Below are 24,545 nucleotides of genomic sequence, written 5' to 3'. Positions count from 1 at the left end.
GAGTGAGCAACCGAGGATGCATGCCGGATAACTACCAAGTTCAGCCTCAAATTAGTTTACATATTTTTTGTAAGACTCCAATACAGCTATAATAGATCTGACATGTCTGATAACTTTGGAGTTCATAGAGGTTGTAAAGGGTGCAGTGATACGGAGAGCCAGGAGCCATCCATCTAATCAAATTCCAGCAGCGGTCTCCACCTCACAAGACCCGTGCTGCTTTGGCACAGCTGCAGGCCCTCTGGCTGAGACATCTAATACCACTAGTTCAAAAACACCAGAGAGGAAAAGAAATGCAGCCTGCTGCAAAACTGTACTGGTTCTCATGGAAATACTGCCTGGATCTCAGTACTTTGATCTGCTCCCTTCTGAGTGTGGTACAGGTAGAGAAAGTAGGTTATTTTTCTTATTCTAAACTTGACTCAAACAGTTGATGTTTACAAAGCGTGTACAGATCTGATGCTGCCTTGGACATGGGCCCAAATGAAACCTGACAAGTATCGCTAAAAAGGTGTCTGCACACCACGCTCTCCTGAGAACACAGCAACTTTTCGGATACAAAGGACTCAAAGAAAACTAATGGAAATGATCCTCTTACCGATTTTTCAGTTTATTTGGGATCAAACTAGAACCTGGTTACAATGTTCACCTCTAGAGCTAGCTTTTATCAGAAACACACAAAAAAAATCTAATCTTAGTGGAGGCCACGTGTTGACAAAATGGTAAATCTCCCATGGCGGGAGGTAAAAATAAGTGCTTTTTGTTTTCGAGAGGGACTGGAGCCAGATTGGCATTCACACCCTTCAGTCCCAACACAGGAGAAGAGAGTCTCACAATTTAAACAGGATGTCTGAAAACCTATCTATATAATAAATATAAATACATCTGAGGTTTTCTACAGATTGTGAAAAGGACATGACAAAAATAGCTTTGTTTTCAAACTCAATGCACTCGCATAAATAAAGTTAATTAATTACAATAGTCATAATAAACCTTAAGCTTTACAAAAACCAAAGTATGCTTTGGCCCTTTGAAATGTAAGGCTTGGGCCTTTAAAACTAGTTCTCTTCTCCTCACAGTAGACGCACGTTGACACACCGATGAGAAGACATACGTATCACTCCATGCATCGCATTACATGAATCATAAGTACAATCTAAAGATGTGTCAGAAGGTGACATTGAGATATTATGAAATTTCTTTGGGGTTACAACTTAACACAGTTCTGATTCATCTAATTGGTTTTGTAGTCAACAGCTGATTGGCTCAAAGTTTATAGCTCTGCCTTTGTTTAACTTCATGAGTGAAAAAAACCTGATGACGCTTCCTTTAAAACCTCATTCCCAAACACAATTTTTCTTCACTGCAAAATATTATGATACATCATTATGAAAATAACACAAGTCTGTATGTCAAGAGCAAAAGGTCATTTATAGAAGAAATGTCACTAAATTAGAAAAAATTGTCCATTTTATAATGTGTGAAGCTGCTAAATGTGCTGGTAGAGAAACAAAAATATTGCCCCAGTTAGATAGTCCAACCTTTTCCATATTTAATAATTCATTGATGGCTTCTTCCTGAGAAAAAGAAGAAAAAAAATAAGGAAATGGAGGAAGAAAACAGAATCTACAGGGTGTGATGGAAAACGTAGGTCAAAGAATATTATTTAATGCAGACAAAAGTCATTTAAAGTCCCAGCCGTAGTTTATAAATATGTAGCCTGACAGGCTGTGGAAGAAGAGGAGGATGAGGAGGAGGAGGAGGAGGAGGAGGAGGAGGAGGAAGAAGAGAAGGGGGGTCGTTCCTATCAGCAGTAGCCAGAAGCAGAGAAGCCAGACCGAGAGAGAAAGATCTGGAGCTGCACCTCTCTGCGATGAGTTGATGAGGTGGAAAGCAGGAGGAGAGAGCGAAAAGGAAACAGCCGTCACTCCATGATGGTTCGGTAAATGACGGGCTCGATGAAGTCCTCTCTGTACCGAGAGTTGATGACCCGTTGCCTTTTGGTGTTCTCTTTGACGTCGCCCTGCGAGAAGAGCTCGAAACGCATGTCTGACGCCACCGACTGAGGAACAAACATCAGAAACAGAAATTAGTGCTTGCTTTAAAAAAAATGTGTTTTATGTCACACCTTGCACATTTCATAACGCGTTCTCTTAACATAAAAGGTTCAGTGGCCTTCTGATATAATGGAGGATTGTACGTTACCATTCGTGACTTGACTCGTTTGGGCAGATTCTCATCTAGAGCGTAGATGTCTTCTCGCTTTACGGTCATTTGTGATCCATCCTCAAACTCCACCTGAATGTACACACACATGTAGAAAGTGAAACCATTAATATACATACAGTATAATGTGCATGATAATTCCTTTCACCACCATGTATTTTCATGACTGTTGCTTTAAATAGTTACGTTGTTATATGGCAATTTAAGCACTTTACTCACATGCTGCAATAAATCACTATAAAGCGGCAGTAGGCAGTGTATTTTTGTCATAATTGGGCAAAAATTCCATAATAACCTTTCATTATATTGTAATTCAAGTGTTCTGAGTCTTCTGAGTAAGTCTTTAACTGGGTGGTAAAACGACAATAATATGCAGGCTGTTGTGTCACGTCATCATTGCTCTCTCCACCAAACATAATTAGAGGAGAAACTGCATAATTGGGCCAAAAGCACTTCACTTTAAGACATCACATATTGATGAGCAAAATTATTCATTTTTAATGAGTCACAACATTTTTACTTTCCACCACACAAGACCACATTTTGAGGTAGAGAAACATAACTCTCTGATGTGGTAACCGAGTAAGCCTTTTCAATACAGTCTATCCATGTCAGTGCCAGTAAGACAGAAAGGGGTTTACCAGGTACATAGGGATGGAGTGCGACGTCATGAACTTGGCTCCGTATAACAACCCATCTGTCCATCGCACTTTAACAGCATCACCTTTGGTGGGTGGACCGAGCCGGACGCAGTCGCGGTTCTGAAAAGAGAGCAAATGTTGAACGCCGTGTATCAGAAGAGGGAGCTTAGATTATATCAGCTTATAAATGTTGTCTCGCAAAGTTTAACATCTTTTCACTTGACAGTAAACAATGATTGGAAGCAGGTCTATTAACCTCGATGTCCTCTGGGAAGAGGTTGTCGCTGTAGGAGCCGTCGTCGAACACAACCTCGTAGAAGGTGGCCGTGGTCAGCTCCACCACCTCGCTGTGGTAGTAACGACCGTTTTTGTTTTTACAGATCACCCTCTGCTTGACTGCCAGCTCGCGCATGGACGCCTTGTTGCGCTGGGGGACAGAAACTGAGCGTTACACTTGAAAGCTTATCACTCCACAGCGCTTTACTGCCACATGAAAGATAAGTGGTTGTTAGTGCAAAATAAACAGCACGAGTCTATAACGATAACTCAGCTAGGATTACTCTACTGTAATGATTAAAACAATATTTGGTCAATAATGTGTACCCAGGGAATTATATTGCTCTCTGCTTTATGGTACAATATACATTTGAGCAATATGGCTTACTATTTACACAAACGAGCCCAGACTTGCAGTCAATTATCTCAATACCACAGCAGCAAAGAAGAAACCTTCGCAGTTCATTTGCATTCCGTGAGCATTAATTTTGTCGCCTCATATCTCTTGACAGGACCAAACAGATGTCTGTCTCCTCCAATTAGTGAATCAAAGCAGCATGAACATGTACAAAAGTAAGAATCCCTGCGGTGGTTTGAGAGTTTAGAAAAAAAGTCTTCCAAGTATCACTGTGCTGCAGGGCCGATTAAACCAGCGCAGGAAGTTAACATGCAAGGCTAATTAGACCGTCTTCACAAAAGATCCTCTTTGTCAAAAATCTACAATAACACAGAGAGATTTTAGCACCAAGTTAGGCGCATTTATCCATCTTATGAAATGTGGGGGAAAAAGATTTATGTTCAAATTAAAATGTGACTGGAAATGATACATTATGTCACATTCTGGAAAGCACAAAAACAACAACACAGTTCTTAACAGTAGTGTAAACAAGCTTCAATTCTGACAGTAAAAATGATTTATAACCTTATTGCATACTTGTAAATATACAAATTATATAAAGCTTAATTAAGCTAGGCCTGCTGATTATGCCACTTTCCTGCAGTAGAAAATCACTGTACTTTGATTCAGTGGAAGGAAACTTGCTTTACAAAGAGGAAGTGAGAAAAATACCACTTACTACGTTATTTCAACATAATGACATTTGTGAAATAGAACAGCTGGCAGAAAAATACACTCTCAAAAGTTAAGATAGAGTAAACTTGTCTTCTTCATCTAATTTCTTCAACTGCAGCTCAAAATTAGGGATGGGTACCGACACCTGGTATTAAACGAGCACCGGTGCAAAATTAATAAAGACCAAAGTATTGATAAGCTCCAACGTTCGCTCCTCCAACTACACACACAAACACACGGAGCGAAGTCAGCAAACAGCAGAGCAGAGAGACGGCGGTGGGGACAGTGAAGTAAACCAGGTGAAGTGAAGTTAACTTCGACAACTACGCTTGTTACTGTACTTTATCATTACACCTGTTAAACAAGCAGAAACATGATGATAACATGTAGAAAAACGATATTTCAATCTGCTCTGTCCGCAGTCTCTCATCTACCGACGCCAGCTGTGCTACAGCTCGGCTAATAGCGAATCGTTACAAACCAAGCTAAAACAAAAGCAGTCGGTATGTAGTCCAACTGTTTAGCCTAGTTTGCTACGTATCTTAAAATTCTTGTAAACTGATGAGCAGAGGGAGGAGGACAGAGGACAGGAGGAATAACTGATACTGACTGATGTCTGTGTTTTTCATTCTTTATAAACTTTACTCAGGAATATTATTTATTTTATTGACATACCAGATTATTTCCCAGTAAGATATTATTGAGTTTATATAGTGATTTGATGTTGTAAACATTACTGTTGCTGCTCTATAAACATTTAGCTATATTTAAAATATAAATAAATTCTAATCTTGTTCTGAATTAATTATTCTTTTAAATAATATATTAAAAAGCTAAATGAAAAAGAACTGATAAGAGTATCGATAAGAGTACTAGTATCAATAAAATCCTAACAATACCCATCCCTACTCAAAACAGAGAAAAGTACAGATTTTTCAGATTACCTCTCAGCTAAACAACCTAATTCAAGCAAAGCGGTGAGATCAGACACAGAGCAACATGTCTCATGTGATTGGCTTTTTGTTTCTTCTAGCAGAGAAATGCTCCAGCTGATCCCTTCTACTCACAAAAAAACAAAAACAAAATCCAATCACAGCTTCCCATGATAGCATATAAAATGATGTGACCTTTCACACCTAATTCATTACTATTGGCCTGACTGAGATTCCATTAGGTTACCTCAGGTATGACGGGCGATTTGTGTCTGTGGCAGGTGATGAAGACAATGAACGGCCAGTCATCCGGGTGCATGAGCATACCAGCTGCCTGAGCGCAGGTGGGGTGAAACGCCGTCGAGCAGCGCCCGTGGGAGCACTGGACACAGCAGCCATTCACCTCCCTCTTCATCCGTTTCCTGCAGTATGAACACTTCTACCAGGGCGACAAAGACAAGCGTGGAGGGGGGGGGGTCAACAGCGGTCAAGAGGAAAAGTTACAAGTGGCGGGTTAAAGCAGAGGAAGTGCAGGGGAAGGAAAGGAGGAGAAAGGAAACAAGCCAAGCAGGGAGGATGAGAGGAGAGAAAAAAAAAAGCTGTCAAAAGGAGTAAAAGGCAGGCAGACCCAGACACGAACTGGAACACAGATATGTTAAGAGGGAAATTACACAACTTCCTTCTGATAATTTAATGTGGTTATGACATCATATGTACTTATTTAGAAGTAAATCCACTGAGATCAAGACCCGTAACAATGGAGACAAGGCCGACCATTGTGAACCAAGTCCAACATTATTCCCAGTCTGTTTGTGCATGACTCACACACACACACACACACACACACACACACACACACACACACACACACACACACACACACACACACACACACACACACACACACACACACACACACACACACACACACACACACACACACACACACACACACACACACACACACACAGTCTGCCTTTCACATAATTTCCAAGTAAAAACTCTGTGTATTATGACGTCTTTTTTTTTTTTTTTTAAATCAAATGTGGTCAAACTGTCATAGCTCCATTGCGTAGTTAAAACAACATATATTATTCAGAAACATGCGGGGCAGATTGAGAAGTGAAACTGAGTAAGGACAGCCATCAGGCGCCACAGCAGTTTCGGTGAAATGCGTGTCCTCAGTGAGAACCACAAACAGATGTCTTCACTGTACAACTCAGTTTACCAAGAACCTAATCTGTGTATGGATCAAAAATACTTGGCGGTGGAATAATAGTCCCGACTCACAATGCCATCAATAGGCATCATGATAATATACGACAATGAATTTTCATATCAGAACATTTTTGAATAAGAGAAACTCAGCAACGAGGCAGGGCAACTACAGTTTGATTTCAAGTATTACCTTCATGTCTACAGCTACAAAACAGGTCTCCGGATTAGAGTTGTTGTATGTGCCAATAAAAGATTTCAACATACAGTTGTTGCGTCCGATACTGCCCAAAATTCGGGAACAGGTATCGCCGATTACGCCAGTCTATGCACTGATCTGATACCATCTTTTATTAACCCAGAAAAAAATCAACTTGTTTAACTAATAATTGAATCTAACATCTCTACTCCTGATCGAAGTAAGGCAGTTAGACCAAAACGTACAGCAGGCCGCTGTAACTGTGGTGAGTCTTACCAGTTTGAACCGTGGCAGTGGGATTGCAGAGAGGTCAATGGGGCCTCGCTCAGTGATGTTGACAAAGCGAGCTTCCAGCACAGTGATGGCACACAGCACATGAACCCACCTGGGTGAAAGGCAAACATGAAGAGGATTTAAGACAAACAATTCAATGTCCAGGGTGCAATGTTCCTAGAAACGTTAGAGCACATATTAAACAATGTGGTTACACAATTAAACATTAAACATTTAATTATTATGGTTAGACATTAACTTGTCTTTGGGGCTACAAGTTAATGTCTACACATGATCCATAAAAAACTATTACAACAACTTGTACTACTACATTTATTTTCTAAATAGAAGAACAAAAGCTATAATATTGGACTGGGATTATAACAAATTGACAAATACATATTTAGGGATGAAATTATTGATAAATCTTATAATATTAAGATTGTGTTCAGTTCAAGGATTAATAAATGTGCCAAAAATATCCCCATATAAAACTACGTCACTTGATCAAATGTTTTTTAACTTGAGCATGAAAGACACTGACTTCATCTGAAATCGCATACTATGCACTACATACCCAATAGGTGTACGATCGTTCAACATACTTTTCTGTGAATAAACAGTGGTGTGTATATTTCTGGACGCAGTGAGCAGTAACTTACGTCATCACTTCCTGAGAGCCTCCTTGTGGGTTGGATACACATAACCGTGGTAACCCTCGCCAACCTCATGTGACCAAAATGACGGTTTGTGAGAATCAAAGTCTGAACTATTTTAAAATATAAATATTACGCCTAGCAAAGTGGAATCTTATACTTACAGTTAAATTGAAGCATTATTGATGTTACAGAGCTGTCCCTCAACATCCGTTATGAATGTTGTCGTCACTACCGCATTGCATTGTGTGATATTTATGCCGCTGTAGTGCCCAGCGTTGCATACTGTAATATTTCACTGGAAATAGTATGCAATTCACGTACTACTGGTTTCATACTAAGGTTTAGGACATACTAAAATATCTCACATACTGCTTTAGCGTACTAAATAGCATGTTAGTATGGAATTTCGGACGCAACCAAGTATTTACATTGGAAAAAGTAGCTTGACAAAATCTTGTTGTTATAAACTAAACAATGTGGTTTAAAATAACCGGTCACGGGTGATTTTAAAAAAACAATGTTGTTAACTGATATCCACGTGCTCAATAAGTGGTTAGATGAACACCAATTATTCAAAATCCAGCACATTAAAGAAAAGTAGTTTATTGTGGTTCCAGATACTAACTGCTAAATGAATGATATAGTGGATTAGTCTGCATAAAAATAGGAAGTCCCACGCTGTCATAAGCCATTTGTGATAGTTGGTCGACAGGAAAACGTTGCTTCTAACGAAACCTGTTTCCTGCCTTTAAACTGACATACACTTACTGTGCTCTACACTGAGCGATAAAGTGTAACCACAGGCTGAGGGTGTGTAACAACCGCACACATCTACTGTGCATGTTTGCATTTAAAAAAAACATTTAGCTTGAAGGGCTTGATCCACCAGATGGATGTTAGCAGTAACAGACTGAAGAAACAGACTTAAAGTGGTCAAAAGGAGAGTGGATGGTAGGCACGGGTAGCAATCTGTTGTGTACCAACTAGTCCGACTATGTCTGGGCTGTTTTGTAAACATCATAAATCCTTCTCGAGCACTTTTTCTTGCCTTTACTTACGTTCACAAGTTTATGACTGTCACCACGAAGACATTCAATTAAAAAAGGGAGACAAGCTTTTCTTAGAAAAGAAAATGTGGCACTGGGTCAGCTGAAAAGGGTTTTCTTTAAAGAAGAAGCAACGGCACTTTAACATCCTAGAAACACTCGGTGCTGCCCTCATGCTGCACGAGTGGGTGTAAATAAAAAGTCCAAACAATAACCACCTTACTGTCTGTCCCATAAAACCAGACTCCCTACCAATCTTCCCTATAACTAATAACTCTTTGGTTTCCACATAAGACTTGACCTCTCACTGTCTAATGTCCAGTAAATCCTATTTCAAAAGGAAACTGTGTGCTGGTATTACTTACTTGTCATTGTTGGCTCTCTGAAGAGCACCGCCTCTCAAGGAGCACAGACAGCAGTCCTGGAGGAGGAAAAACACACAACAATGTGTTATTTTAACTCTGGCATCTGACTCCTTTATCTTCATCACATCTAAATCCTGATGCTTTGGATACATGATGTTCTACTCTGTATTATTCATATCTTAAACTGGGGATAACACAGTCTCTCCTCTACTGGATCACATGGATAGGTATCAGCTATATAAAGCTCAATCTATTGCTAATCCTTTGTTTCTCACAAATCCACTGCATACCTGGTGCAGCAGCTGTCAGGAACGCCTGAATGCACTTTCTTAAAACCTTCTAAGGGATAACAACACTGCGAGTCAGTGAAAGGCAGAGTGGCAATAATAAATAAACTGAGGCTGTCAGGTTCAGTAAAGAGGACGCTGTCAGGGAGTGAAGTGAACCGACCAGGTCTGGACTAAAAGCAGTCACTTTGCCTAATGTGATCAAAGTTCCCCTCACCTCTAAAGTGCTGCTTTTGACTGACAACTTCCTTATGTCCTGTATTATTTAAATCCTGTTCCTGCCACAGCATTTCTAGTCAAACACACCTTTCTCTAATGATATTCCACAAATCACTATGGGAAAATACTAGGGCTGTCCTCGCCCAAAGACATTCTTAGTCGACTAACACTAGTACGATTTTGTCGACTAATCGATTAGTCAGATTAGACAGATCTGTAAAACTGAGTTCCTACACAAAGAATCACACAAAAGCACCACTTTAACTCTTGTGTTTACCAGAGATGTGCGCATAAGTTTCTTGGAAATAAGTTATTCAGCATGAAAAAGCATAAAACACAACTAATCAACTAAAAAAATCTTAGTCTAAGAGCGGGCAGCCCTAGAAAATATACTGAATATTACAGGAATCCCTTAAAAGATGGTCAGTTAGCTCAGTACAGTAATAAGGGGAAGAAAACACTTGATGGGTGCATCCTGAGCCCCCATGTTTGTTAATAACATCATGAATGGCTAGAACTCCTTAAAGAAAATCCACACAGCATTCAATGGTCTAATATTTCAATAAAGTAAATGACTATAATCCTTAATATAATTATATATGTAAAAATACTTTAACAGGAACAGTGTGAAGCCAAAGTCCTTTGACGTGTCACAGTGAATTATAAAGTGAAGCATTGCCCACTGGTGGTCAAAGGCGTTTGTGCCACAGTTGGACCACATTCCTGACATTTTTCACAACAATCTATTGTTCTGAGGAAACAGGAATGCTGAAAGCAGCGGGAATTTAAAGATAAAAACAAATTCCCCAAACAATAACACACAAGGGAAGTGAACACTCTCACTGTCTCAGAGACAAGGACGCTGTAACATAGAGAGACAAGTTTAGATGAACTGTGACAAATGCTGCTGTGGTTGTCAATTATATTAAACTATTAGTTCAGTAAAGGTACATAATGGTTTGTATTGTGCTTTTAGGTAAAAGAAGGACTGACATAATATGGTGCACATGGACATACATTTTTTTGATGTTTGATGTACAGCAACATGGGACTGCAGTAAAGGAAAGACGCCATCATGATACGCACAATGGTTTCAACTGTAGCAGCAGCAATTCACTTCAAATTAAAAAATGCCCAGCATAGGATCGGATAATTAAAGTTGATCTTATGTTATTACATACTGGTGACAATGACTGTCAACCACTGGCACTGGTCCTTCATCTGAGGAAGAGAGCTGTGAATACAGCTGTTTCTTCAATATTAAACTCTTAATGTTGCACCATGTTCCACCGTGTGGTTTTCACTCTGAACTGTCCCTAGACCAACTGTTTTCACTATTTAGGACCTTTAATTGGAAAAACAAACACCTGCAGACATGACACATGTGAGGCCAGTGCATTCAATTTCATTGTTAAGAAAATGTATTTATTTTTACTGATACATAAATCAAACATTGGTGCACTAATCCCATTTCTCCAGGATTTTCCAACCAATTTTCTCACTGTGCTCACTGTTGATGATAATCCGTGACGCTGGACTTCCTGATAGTGAAACTGCCTTGCTGATATTATTGAACATTCACCAAATGTTCTATAATAAAAGGCAGCTTGTTGGAGGGATACGGCTACTCTGCGGCTGTATTTTTTTACTTTGTCTGGTATCAGTATGATGAGCAACTCAAATAATTTGAATTAAAATAAAGATGATCTATTATAGGTAGCCCAATTAACTAACCTCTGTGATGGCCCCAGCGTCACAGCGGGCGCACAGCCAGTCGTCTAGCTCTGCTTCATCCCCAGACACACCGTAGCAACCTGAACAGGAACAGAAAAGATCATGTCACACATTCACATGCTTCATTTGACAGGAGGCTTATTATTAGTCATATTTGGCTGGTTAAGAGAATTGGGGGGGGAAATAAACAAATAAGTGATCACGCTATAGAACGACCAAGCCAGGCTAGAGGAAAATAAAATAAAATAAATTATGAAAACTAAAATAAGAAAACATTGCAAATTAAACTAAAGTAATAGCACTTCATCCAGCAAAATAATTAATTTCAGAAAGGCTCTGTGTGTAAATGCTGTTTAAGAGCTCTTAGCACTACTGGCTGAATAATTTAGTGTGGCACATGTGTGTTTGTATATTTATCCATAATCATCTTTAGTGATGTCTGTTTTTGATATAACTGTGTAACAGTAGTTTTAAGAATAACCACTAACTGGTGGTTTCCTAAAGAATAAAAATAGATCTGAATACAATGTAAGTAAGATATGTTTTATTTAACAATCCCTGAAGTGTTCCTACCAATGCATACTTTAATAGTAACCTGTTCATCACAGAAAAAGGGGCTTACTGGTATGTACGCGGACGCAGCACTGAGCACAGCTGACCAGCCGGCTGGTCCCGTCTTCCGCTATATGAGGGTGAGACAGCTGTGCCTCCCCGTTATCATTCGTCTTGCTAGACTGGGTGTTGAAACACATTTCAGGGATGAGTGGCTTGGACCACTGGCGGCCCCCAGGACGGTTCACCAACATCACGTCGGCACTCCCACTACTGGACTCAGACTTGAGGGGAAAAAAGAAACGCTTGTTATACATCTATCAGATGGATCCAAACCTCAGTTAGAACTGGATGACGTTCCAACCTGTTATGTTAATCAGTGTTAAATCAATGCACAACTATGTTAACATAATCCAAACATTACTATGGCAAATGAGACATTTGTTTCATTTAGAACTTTAATCTTTTAGAGATATTTAACTTGGCAAAACTATTTTAAAATAATATACATATAACTTGTTGTTGCAAATAAGCAACAACAATTAAAAAGAAATCTCACATCCTAGCTCTTTCTACAACAGATATTAAAACAAACATCAGCCATAATTTAAGTAAAGCGATAATAAAGACATCTGTGTTTGACTTTAGCTTTGATATTGGGGTGGCGATTCACGTAAGAATCAAGATTCTGCAACAATTCACAACTTCCGAAAAACTATTTTTAAAAAACTTTTTTTTCTACAAAAGAACCTAGATATATATCTACACACCAAGAAAAGCGTTATTGTGTGATTTGTTGAAAAATCACACAAAATACCCGTTTTACAGTGTTATTTTGTGTACAATTTATTTTTGAAATTGGCTTGTGAGAAATAAAAAGGCAGCTAGCCTAAATCTACCAATTTTATTTATGCAAACTCATTATTCTTGAAGTCACTGAGAATTGAGAAAACCTTTTTTTTTTTTCAAATATACAAACTACATAATCTTATACACACACACTTTACTTTGATTTCATGCCATAATTTGCCATACCGCCTTTATGAGCGCACAACAGACTGGAGTAGATACTGAAATTGGCACCCCTGTACTGAAATGAGAATCAATTTTGAATTGAATCCTGTCCCCAAGTAACGAAATTTAATTGAATTGTAAAATAGCGAACGATTCACACCCCTATTTGATAACATCAAAAAGATTGTATTATCTGGTCCCAGTTCATCAACACTGAAAAATCATTGCACCACACAGTCCATCACTCATTTTCTCTGAAATGGCTGGATTTCCATAAATGACAACAGTGTATGAAATGCTGATAACCACGACTGTCCACTCAATATAGATGCAAAACGATGGTAATAAAAACATTAAGTAACAGAACTAACTTCATAAGAGCGTAACATGCTTGTAGTCGTTACCTGATGGTAGGTGTGGAAGATCAGGCAGATGGAGCAGTAGGGGGCCTGCTGGCCCATGTTCTTGTTGTACTTCCTCTCTGCCTGAGGGTTATATGGCCGACACTGCCACAGCTGGGCTAGCGGCTTTGCCCAGTCCTCCTTCTCCTCTTGATCAAACTCCTCATCTATGAACTCATCTACAGATAGAATGATGGCATGAAGGACAGAGACACAAGTGTGAATGAAGGAGGAAGATGGTGGAGAGAAAGAGATTTAAGTCATGAAAAGTTCACAAGAAAAAAGAAAATGGAAAGAAAAGTTAATTAGAACAAGCACTAAAATTATTACTATAAATATGGTGTTTGGTAAACTGGCACCACACAACATTATGCAGATGACGTAAACAACTGCGTACCGTCGTCACTGTTCGCCTCTCTGATTAGAGGGTGATGACGGGGCAGCTTACAGAGCTGAGCCTGCTGCTGTTGCTTCTTCACAACTGACTTGCAGTACGACTGCTCTTCTGACACCTGCTGGAGCAAGAAATGTATAGCAAGACAAAACAGGAATTATCCTGCATCTGTATCGATGGGCAATAACATCAGTTGTCATGAAGTCAATTATGAGACATATTGGGAGCTCTGTACTGGTATGCATACCATTTTCCAGATAAACATTGGGTCCATAGATCCCTTTGAGAATTTGCTCACAGCTATAGTAACTACTTACGTAATGATTCTGAGCGATCGGCTTCACCTCATCATGGACTGGTTTCCTGACGGGAATGGTGTCATTCAGGACGACAATGCCACTATCCACAAGTGGGGCTTGGTTACTCTGCAGTTTGAACAGCATGAATAACATTTAACAGGGCAGACTTTGGAAATAATGCCTGATAAAATGTATTCTGCCACCAAGATTAGCTGTGTTATTAGAATTAGTAATAATGCTGTAGTAGTATGCAAACATCATGCAAAGAAAATGCACCAGTACAGAGCCACCAAAAAGTCTTTTTTGTTAGAACCTACATGCACAACAGTATTATGAAGCAAAGACACACCTTTATGAGCACTAAATATAAACTTAACAAGTGATATGCTCAGAGTGAAAGCAAGCTACTTTAGATAGTTTGGTGTTACGTTCACAAAAAGATAATGCATGCTGCAATAGAACCTAACCTGTGCTCAAACATGCGTGTGCCACAGTGAACAAGACTAACATTTTTACTAGGGCTGTCAAAGTGATAAGGCAAATTTGTTTTAATGCCACTTATTTCTTTAACGCAATTTGGGAAAGCTAGAGTGAAGATACTGGCATCATATGAAACTAGAAAACCCAGGGAATCCATTGGTACCACCCATGTCATACTACCTTGTCGCAAAGGCGGCTAAATAACTTTGAACTTTACTGAAAAATTTTGGCGAAGGAAAAACTGGCATGGCCATTATCAAAGGGGTTTCTTGACCTCTGACCTCAAGATATTTTAATGAAAATGGGTTCTATGGGTACCCACGAGTCTCCCCTTTACACACATGCCCACTTTATGATAATCCGTTTGGGGCAAGTCATAGTCAACTCAGCACACTGACACACTGACAGCTGTTGTTGCCTGTTGGGCTTCAGTTTGCCATGTTATGATTGAGCATATTTTTGTATGCGAGGGTTTCTGGACAATATTTGTCATTGTCTTGTGTTTTTAATTGATTTCCAGTAGTAAATATATACGTACATTTGCATAAAGCTAGCATATTTGTCCACTCCCAGGTTGATAAGATTATTAAATACTCGACAAATCTCCCTTTAAGGTACATTTTGAACAGATACAAAATGTGCGATTAATCTGCGATTGATTGAAATTAATTATGGACAATCATGCAATTAATCGCGATTAAATATTTTAATCGATTGACAGCCCTAATTTTAACATTACATTTCACTTGTTGCATCTTTGGTATGAGCGTTCTGTCATGCATCTTCTATTAAAAAAATATCAAAGTAAAAAAACAAACAAACTGACCTTTCGCTTGTTGATCTTGGGGGCCTCCGTCTCTGTTTTACTCAACTCTCTGAGTGGCGTTTGAGTCGGAGAGGCAGCAGACTTGCTGGTGGGCTCAACTTCAGGCTTCTCCTCTTCAGCCTGATCCTCAACAGGCGTTGGTATTTCAGGTTTGTCCTCCTTTTGGTCCAGCTCTTCAAGGCTCTCCGCTTCCGATTCAATCGGTGCCGCTCTGGTAAGAATAATCTTTAATTCCGGCTGTGGCGAGGGCTGTGGCGAAGGCTGTGGCGAGGGCTGTGGCGAGGGCTGAACCTGCGTGTGTGACGGTGTACAGGTTTTGTGCTGGAGATGACGGGGTAGATGCTCTTTGGCATAGCTGTGCACCTGCAGCTGTGTGTGGGGCTGCTGCTGCTGCTGCTTTTCTAGAGTGTAGCTGTGCACTTGAAGAGCGTCTTTTGGACTCAGAGTCCTGTGGAAGAGCAGGCTGGCTACCCCCATTTTGCGGGCAGGCTGAGCGGTGGCTTCTGTCCACGAAGGCAGCGTTGAAACCGATAGATGTCCGTTTCTGGGCTTGGACTGAGACGAGATCGCAGGTGCGCGAGTCTTGGTATAATGTGGGGTACGGCTTACATCACTGTTACTTTGGGTCAGGCCTCTGTGAAACGGATCCAATAAAGTGAGCTTGGTTGGGGTGACAACCAACTTTGGTGGGCCTGTAAATTAAATCAGAGGTCTCTGTTTAGGATGTGAGGATGAAAAATGCACTTTCAAACATTATTAGAGGCTTAGCTGCCTGACAGGAAACTAGAAGATAATGCACAGGTGATGATACCTTTACTTCTCTTGCCATCTTGTGACGTAAAACGTGGAGGCAAAAGACTTAGCCTGGGACGCTTCCCATACTGCACCACATCTTCCTCATCTTCATCCTTGGGAACAACCTCCTCAGGCACCTCCAGACACACTCGGTGTCTCTTGGTCTCAATCCTCTGTGTAGCTCTGAGGACCAAACAGAGACACAGGGAAGAGGATTTAAAACAGTAGAGAATAGGATACCATTTTTCTTTTCTGTTGCTGTAAAATGAAACCTTGACAAATGTTAATACTAGAATTTAATACGACTTTTTCAATATCATTGCCAATTAGGGCTGGGACGATACACCTATCTCCCGATTCGATACTATCACGATACCTGGGTGCTGATTCAATATGTACTGCGATTTTTAAGTATTGCGATTCGATTTTAGTTAACTTTTTAACACTAGACCATGGAAAAAAGTTGAATCATACAATTCCAGGGACTTTTAATTTGGAAAATATCTAAATGAATACAGTAAGAATGTTTGATTTTTTAGCATGTATGTAGTCAGAGATGTCCTGAAGTCAAATATATCAGTCCTTGTCAGGCATTATTCATTAAAAAATTTCCAGCAACCCCAAAATCAAGGAATAAAGACAATTCCCTCACAAATTAGTGGTATTTCCTTTTCAATTTATAAGGGACATGTAATGTTTTATACTTCTGGTGACTTTAAGCCAATTAGTCTTATTTCCTTATATGTATTTTGTATCTGCAGTTTCCTTTGTTAACACCTTATTTTGAAAACCGGATGTAGTCACACGTGTATACTTCCGCTAACTTCGCCAAGTCCGTCGCTAGCTCTCCCGTACCAAAACATTCTACTGTATAAACCATTTGAACAACAACGCATCTACACAAGGGTGTTCTTTTCTGTAGTAAGTGACCCACCCCTTCCGCTCTCCATCCTCCCCGCAGCTCTCCATGGAGTTACTGTTACTGTTGTCATTATAGGTATCCCCCAGGAACTCCTTCGCCTCTGGGGTGGGCCGCGTGTGGTCAATGGGCGACACATCGCGCCCTGCCAGCCACTGTTCATAGCGATCTGGCTGGTATTTCTTGACAAATACATCCATGGAAATCTTCACCATGTCTTTACGGCATGAGCACTAAAAGAAAGAAGAGCACAAAAAGACTGCGAGTCAAATGGCGAATGTTACGGTTGACATTGTTGCATGTATTTCTATAAACATATAGTTGATTATACTGTATGAATGTATACGTTTACATTATTTCCAGCAAGATAAAAATCTGATTCAAATAAGGTTAAGTATGGTTTTCTATGCCGTCATTTGGCAGTCCTCACCAAAACTGCTTGCTTGCCGTACTCAATCCATCGCTCTGTGGCAAAGTTGGTGGATTCTGCACAGTTGAAGCCGTGGTTGAAACCAGCATGATAGGCATAGGGGAAAGTTACCATGAACTCACCAGCCCTCTGAGTAATCTTAGGGAGAGGTACAAAAAAAAGATTAAGTAACTGCAGTTTATACATTTGACTTGTTCAGTGGGTATGAAGAAAAGACCCTCTGTTTGAAATACAAACAAACAAATACTCTATTCATACCTTGTCAAACGGAATACCATACTTCTTCAGTATAGAGGGAGAGATGAGAGTCATCTTGTGCCTCAAAAAGGCCTCACAATTTTGGGAACTACCAGGAAAGAACCCTAGAAGAAGACAGAGCAGACAGAAGTTATGCTATGTTCACACTACCAGCGACAAAAGCAACAAAACGGCCAGCATGGCCGGCAACATTGACGCCGGGTCTCTGTTAAAGCGTTGCTCAAGCGCTCGTTGACGTAGTTATGTCTTTAAATAGCACCGGGGATTGGCTAACGGCATATTTTTCGACGGAACAGAACAGAACAGAACAGAGTGAAACAAAAACACGCTTCCCTGCGTCATTTGAGAACTGAAAAAAAATTGAGACCAGCTCAACCTTATTTGTAGCGTGTCACGCCCGTCATGGAGCAACAAGTGTCGGGCGTCAGTTTGCAGCATCATGTCACCGGTTTCCAGAATGTTGCGGTGTCGCTCGTAGTGTGAACACAGCTTTAGAGACCATGATAGTGAACAGCATGCGTTTGTCTCTTACCTTTAGCCAAACGCTCCAATCTTTTCCCATGCTCTGGAGGAACACAGTACCTGCACACATTCAAATAAGTCTTCTTAGTCACAGTAAACTGATAGTATACATTTATGTATATACTATGCAGTGTGTTGTCAGATTATGTTGCATTACTACATTGAAAGAGAGTCAGAGCCACATTTTTCAACTCACTATACCACATTTATGAAAACAAAGCACTCTGGGATAGGCCTTCCTGCTGTATCAATGCTGAAGTGTCACTAATAGGAAATAGGAAGCCTGCCGTTTCTATGTAGAAGGGCCCTTATGTAAATGACACCCATTTCCATGTGGCAGAGAAGATTGTGTATCAACATCCAGATCTAACAGCACATATCCCTAACTGTGATTCCTCTGGGTTTCGATCAGAATTGGGAAATCACTATCAAAATATGTTTAGATTAATATAAGAATTATATAAGAGTGTGTAAGAATCAAGAGTTTTATTTCTGCATCTGATCAAGAAAAGAAGTTTGTGTCCTTACCATGATTTGGGTTCTCCGAAGTGCAAGTAGTTGATACTGTAGAGATCCATGTCCTCAGTGTGCCATGCAAAGGTGGTTTTCCACATGCCAAAATACAAGTAGGGTGTATTAACACCCTCAATAGTGATGCCGCTTTCACTTTCGACAGTATCCAAAATGGTGTCCAGATGGCAAATATTCCACTCCTTGATTTCCTGCAGGAGTAGAGCAGATAATACAAGATCAACAGATGAGACTTGAAGCAGTGATTAACAACACTATGATCAGTAATGTTAACAGCATCCCTTATGTATCAGGTCAACAGGTACACAGAAAGCAATCGGAAAACCCTTCAATATTGATGAATATTCACTAATGTCAACTCACGGGGCCATAAAGAGATCCATTAACATCTGCCCCATATATGGGAGGGTTAAATGTCACATTCTTCCAGTACTTCCTTTCCAGCTCCTCAAAGTCACCATAATGCGGACTACAGAACCTATAAAAAGGCATTAACAATATCTGATTAGTACCACGCCATAAATTAACTTTTACCATCAAAAGGTTAAAAATGCAGTTGTCATCATTCAATTGCAGATGTTATAGATTTTCTGATAAGTGAAGAAACTTAAATGTATTTCATTTCTGCACTTCTCACCGGTCACTGTTGGCAACCTTGCGAAACTCTCTCACGGTCATGGCCTTCCTCTGAATGTTGTATTGTGTGAAAAGGCCCGACTGGCCCGTCACCACCTGCTGAATGGGTGCAGGGATCACTAAATCGTCTATATCGTCATAAGAGTCTCTGGGTTTCCAGTCCTTTGGTGGGACAATCTTAGGAGGAAGAAAGTAGACAGTGAGTTATTCTGTTTTCGTAACACTGTTTATCAAAATTATTCACCAGCAAAACTTTGGAGGTATACATTTATTTATTTTTCAGACAAGCTGGTTTGTTCCATCACTCTACGTGTGCAAAATATCAAACAACAGATGCCCTTGTCTAAATAATTTTATAGAAAAAACATATACAGACATCACAATTGTCTGATAGCCGTCAGAAATGTGGCACTGATGCTTGTACCATTTCTAGTTTTTAATTTTACATTTGCTCACCATTATTTACTACCAATAAATATGATACCATAAAGATTACAATGGCTGCGAATATGGCCTGTGTGAACACATGCAGTGTGTCAGTACTTACTTTAGCCAGGCCTGCTTTATGTGCTCCCTGGGACTCGATATATGCAATGTAGCGGGTGAAGTTCTTGAATTCCTCAGGAGTGGGGTAAAAAGTCATGATCCCCTTGGAACCATGGTTTTGGGAAACCGCATCTGACGCCATCCCAAAACTCAATGGCAGCTCCTGCAGATTGTAAATGGAGAAATTGGGATTTTATGATGCAATATAAATATTGAGTATGTATTTCAGCTATTCCCTTATTCGTTTTCTACCTACAGCCAGACATTTTTAACTGGATCCTGCCTTTTTTGGTCTGCACCCCTATAGTTTATTAATTGAACAATTATCTATATTTAAATAATTACTTCTTACCTTATTACTACCACTTCTCAGCATTTTGTATTTACTTATTTAGACTGTGGTTATATGTTGTGTCTTAATGCACATATTTCTTATATTCTGATTTAAAAATTTTATTGTTACTTAAATTTCTCTACATATATTATCATTTTCGTCCATTTCTTTATGTTTATATAAGAGCACCTGTAACGTCCAAATTTCCACCCAGGAATCAATAAAGTATTTCTGATTCTGATTAAAACAATATTTAGCAAGTATCAATAATAATATAACATTTTGTATTTCTGCACATTTATTTCCAAGAGTACCCAAACTGCTTACTGATAGTATTAGCTAACATTTCAACATACCAACAGCTTGGTAACCTGCAGTGATAACTGCTTAATACATCTTTAAGTATATATATATATATATATATATATATATATATATATGTTTGTATATATTGTGGGTTGTATTGCATATACATATTGTATATTATAAATTGTATATTATAAATAATAATTTGCACATATATGAAAAGATAACAAATAGTCAATATGATTAAGATAAATATGCAAGTAATGAATTGGTATTGTGATTAGGTTGTATTATAAGTAATGAATTGGTATTCTGGATTGATAACAAATTTATATTTTGATAAGGATAATTATATCAGTAATTCATTTATATTTCTGTATGACACAGATTAAAGGTAATAATTATAGTTAGAATAATTATAAAAAATAATTATTAAAAAAAATTTAATTAGAGTATATGTATGGGTCAATAAGGAAGCTGGTTAATAATTAATAATTGACTTTTGGAGAAGGGCTGGGATTAAATAAGTTTATACTTCTTCTCACTCCTTTTTGAATATGTAAATCAAGGCATGAAGTGTTTGACAATTTATTTTTCTTACGCTTTTCATTGTATGTAAATACTACTTGTTTCTGACTGTCGACTTGTTGGTATGATCATTCTTTTTCTTTATTTAAAAAAAAATATTTTTTTATATTCTACATGTTCGAAATCAATTTTGAAATGAAATGAAAAAAATGAAATGAAATAATTGGTTTTATACACTGAACACTACTCCTACAATGTTATACTCTCAATATCTCTGGTTCTGAATAGTAGAGAGAGCATACTGTAGGCTATGGTGCGTGTTTGTATACGTTTCCTCGCTGTGGCGGGGACCAATCTAGCCTGGAAAGGACTGGGAGCATCTATAAGCAGCCCTGATTGGTCGCAGCCCGCGTCTCTTTAATTCGGCCCCAATGTGGAAGCACAGCAGCCAGCCAGCTAACGTTAGCACATTGTGCTAACTTGCTCAGGAAACATTGTATAATGCAATGACACAGAGCATTAGTTAGTGTGATAGCATACATGTTTTCACTAGTATTCAAGTGCAATAGTGCATGATTAGAGTGAACTTACCACTCAAACTTGTCTCAAAGGGAAAAAGTCATAAGACAAGCTAACATTAGCTAATTCACGTTAACACCGTGATGGGATCGGACTACTTCCTGCATTACAGAGATCACCATAGCTACGTAACGAGCTCATACGTTGGTGAGCCGTTAGCAAACTTAGAGACATATAGAGGATATAGAAAATATAGCTACCTTATTCCTATAAGCGACGTTTAAAAATTTGTTTGACAGACACACAAAGTGAAAGTACCATTCGTACCAAGTCAAGTGATATCTATTCCAGGAAATAGACTACACCCGTCCGTTAGCCAAGGCCTATAGAAAGAGGTTAGGTATTGGGATATGGGTATTACGCATGCGCAGTGTAGACCAGATTTTACTGCGCATGTGTGGTACCCCGTCGCTATGACATATTGATGACGCGTGTCCTCGCCTCTTTCTATAAGCCTTGCCGTTAGCATCGACGTTAGCAGTTCCTTAGCTATCAGATTAGCATTGTGAGTTTAAAGAAGCTAACATTCTGGAACGACCGTTGACGTAAACTCGACGTGCAAGTAGCGTTACTTACTGCTTCCTTTACGTGGATTCAGACGTTGTTCCGTTGCGTTGTAAAACACCTCGTAAATCAATAGATTAACAGCAGTCGCGAACATGAAAGAAGGAAGACAGCTTGCTAAACTAAGCCCCCCGTGAATAGATCACTATCCTCCATTACTCCACTTCTACGCATGCACACGCATCTCGGATTTTGTTTACCACAACACGCATGGGACACGCTCAGCCAATCAGAGGGCGGCTCTGATGGCGCGTCAGAGCATGATGGATTCAGAGCTCAGAGCCACGTCTAAAACACTAGAAATAGAATATATATTTAAAACAATTAAAATTAAAATGATTAAAACACTAGAAATAGAATATATATTTAAAACAATTAAAATTAAAATGATTAAAACACTAGAAATAGAATATATATTTAAAACAATTAAAATTAAAATGATTAAAACACTAGAAATAGAATATATATTAAAACAATTAAAATTAAAATGATTAAAACACTAGAAATAGAATATATATTAAAACAATTAAAATTAAAATGATTAAAACACTAGAAATAGAATATATATTAAAACAATTAAAATTAAAATGATTAAAACACTAGAAATAGAATATATATTAAAACAATTAAAATTAAAATGATTAAAACACTAGAAATAGAATATATATTTAAAACAATTAAAATTAAAATGATTAAAACACTAGAAATAGAATATATATTTAAAACAATTAAAATTAAAATGATTAAAACACTAGAAATAGAATATATATTTAAAACAATTAAAATTAAAATGATTAAAACACTAGAAATAGAATATATATTAAAACAAATTAAAATTAAAATTATTAAACACTAGAAATAAAATATATATATAATAAATATATAAAATTAAAATGAATAAAACACTAGTTTAAATCTTTTTGTAATGACTGTAAATGTTAACATAAATCAACCAATATATTGTCTAGAAAAATAGAATATATATTAAAAAAATTAAAATTAAAATGATTAAAACACTAGTTTAAATCTTTTTGTAATGACTGTAAATATTAACTTAAATTAACCAATATATTGTCTAGAAATAGAATATATATTTAAAAAATTAAAATTAAAATTATTAAAACACTAGTTTAAATTTAACCAATATATTGTCTAGAAATAGAATATATATATAAAAAATTAAATTAAAATTATTAAAACACTAGTTTAAATTTAACCAATATATTGTCTAGAAATAGAATATATATATATAAAAAATTAAAATGATTAAAACACTAGTTTAAATCTTTTTGTAATCTCTCTTCCCATATATCATTTAAAACCAAAGTGCAGCAACATAGACAATATATTGGTTAATTTAAGTTAATATTTACAGTCATTACAAAAAGATTTATAGAATAAATAGATAGAATATATATTTAAAAAATTTAAATTTAAATTATTAAAACACTAGTTTAAATCTTTTTGTAATGACTGTAAATATTAACTTAAATTAACCAATATATTATCTAGAAATAGAATATATATTTCAAAAATTAAAATTAAAATGATTACAACACTAGTTTAAATCTTTTTGTAATGACTGTAAATATTAACTTAAATTAACCAATATATTGTCTAGAAATAGAATATCTATTTAAAAAAATAAAATAAAAATTATTAAAACACTAATTAAAATCTTTTTGTAATGACTGTAAATATTAACTTAAATTAACCAATATATTGTCTAGAAATAGAATATATATTTAAAAAATTAAAATTAAAATGATTAAAACACTAGTTTAAATCTTTTTGTAATGACTGTAAATATTAACTTAAATTAACCAATATATTGTCTAGAAATAGAATATATATTTAAAAAATTTAAATTAAAGTGATTGAAACACTAGTTTAAATCTTTTTGTAATGACTGTAAATATGAACTTAAATTAACCAATATATGGTCTAAATATAGAATATATATTTTTTAAAAAAAATGATTAAAACACTAGTTTAAATCTTTTTATAACGACTGTAAATAATAACTTAAATTAACCAATAAATTGTCTATGTTGCTGCACTTTGGTTTTAAATTATATATGGGAAGAAAGATCTTCTAATATTAAGAAAATTACATGGTCCAACAAAAAGATGTCCAGGCTATTCAGAATTGAGCTTTGGTTGTTTCAAACATATTAATGTTTTAGTGATGCTTCAACTCAACCATCTATTTCTTACTGATCACAAGGTAATCAGTTAACCATTTACAATTTTGTAGCCTATCTCTGGCACTGACAGACAAAATTGAAATGACAATAGAGATAACAACGTCCATGTGGATTTTTGGGGGGAATTGATTAAATTAGGCAAATAAATGGCATTTATTTAAAATAGTTTGATAATCTTAAAATATTAATGTGGTTGTATCCTGCCTCAAACCATAACACTTACACCAACAGTTTCAGGCCTTATGAAATGATCACAATGAGGTAATAATCTCATCTACCT

The 24,545-nt window shown here is 37.5% G+C and overlaps 1 protein-coding gene across 7 annotated transcripts; it reads right to left on the bottom strand.

Annotated features, from left to right (window-relative positions):
- Positions 1–589: 589 nt before the first annotated feature.
- kdm4ab (lysine (K)-specific demethylase 4A, genome duplicate b) lies at positions 590–22,265 on the bottom strand. Of its 7 annotated transcripts, none has more exons than XM_037786395.1 (23): positions 22,071–22,265; positions 19,749–19,910; positions 19,203–19,378; positions 18,929–19,043; positions 18,563–18,756; positions 18,045–18,094; positions 17,513–17,616; positions 17,255–17,392; positions 16,840–17,057; positions 15,922–16,088; positions 15,111–15,802; positions 13,823–13,930; positions 13,509–13,632; positions 13,115–13,290; positions 11,767–11,980; positions 11,145–11,224; positions 8,905–8,960; positions 6,838–6,946; positions 5,395–5,586; positions 3,124–3,294; positions 2,868–2,987; positions 2,206–2,298; positions 590–2,062 (listed from the first exon to the last, which is right to left on the bottom strand). In XM_037786395.1, the coding sequence occupies exons 2-23, from the start codon at positions 19,887–19,889 to the stop codon at positions 1,925–1,927; spliced, it is 3,576 nt and encodes a 1,191-aa protein (XP_037642323.1). In that variant the 5' UTR covers positions 19,890–19,910; positions 22,071–22,265; the 3' UTR covers positions 590–1,924. The 7 variants fall into 7 exon arrangements, with proteins under 7 accessions (XP_037642323.1, XP_037642325.1, XP_037642326.1 ...); XM_037786397.1 differs by having other exon boundaries at positions 13,509–13,626; XM_037786398.1 differs by having other exon boundaries at positions 13,509–13,623.
- Positions 22,266–24,545: the final 2,280 nt, after the last annotated feature.

This window comes from Sebastes umbrosus, chromosome 12 (assembly GCF_015220745.1).
Source record: "Sebastes umbrosus isolate fSebUmb1 chromosome 12, fSebUmb1.pri, whole genome shotgun sequence".
Taxonomy (NCBI): Eukaryota; Metazoa; Chordata; class Actinopteri; order Perciformes; family Sebastidae; genus Sebastes; species Sebastes umbrosus.
Note: the sequence above shows the minus strand (reverse complement) of the source record. Positions and strands in the feature narration are given on the sequence as shown.

Excerpts from the sequence above, each read along its gene's own strand:
- kdm4ab (XM_037786395.1), bottom strand. The coding sequence starts at position 19,889 with ATGGCGTCAGATGCGGTTTCCCAAAACCATGGTTCCAAGGGGATCATG. Across the intron at positions 13,931-15,110 it reads CCAAGATCAACAAGCGAAAG|AGTAACCAAGCCCCACTTGT; the intron begins GTCAGTTTGTTT and ends TTCAAACTGCAG. Across the intron at positions 11,225-11,766 it reads CTGCGTCCGCGTACATACCA|GTTGCTACGGTGTGTCTGGG; the intron begins GTAAGCCCCTTT and ends GTTCCTGTTCAG.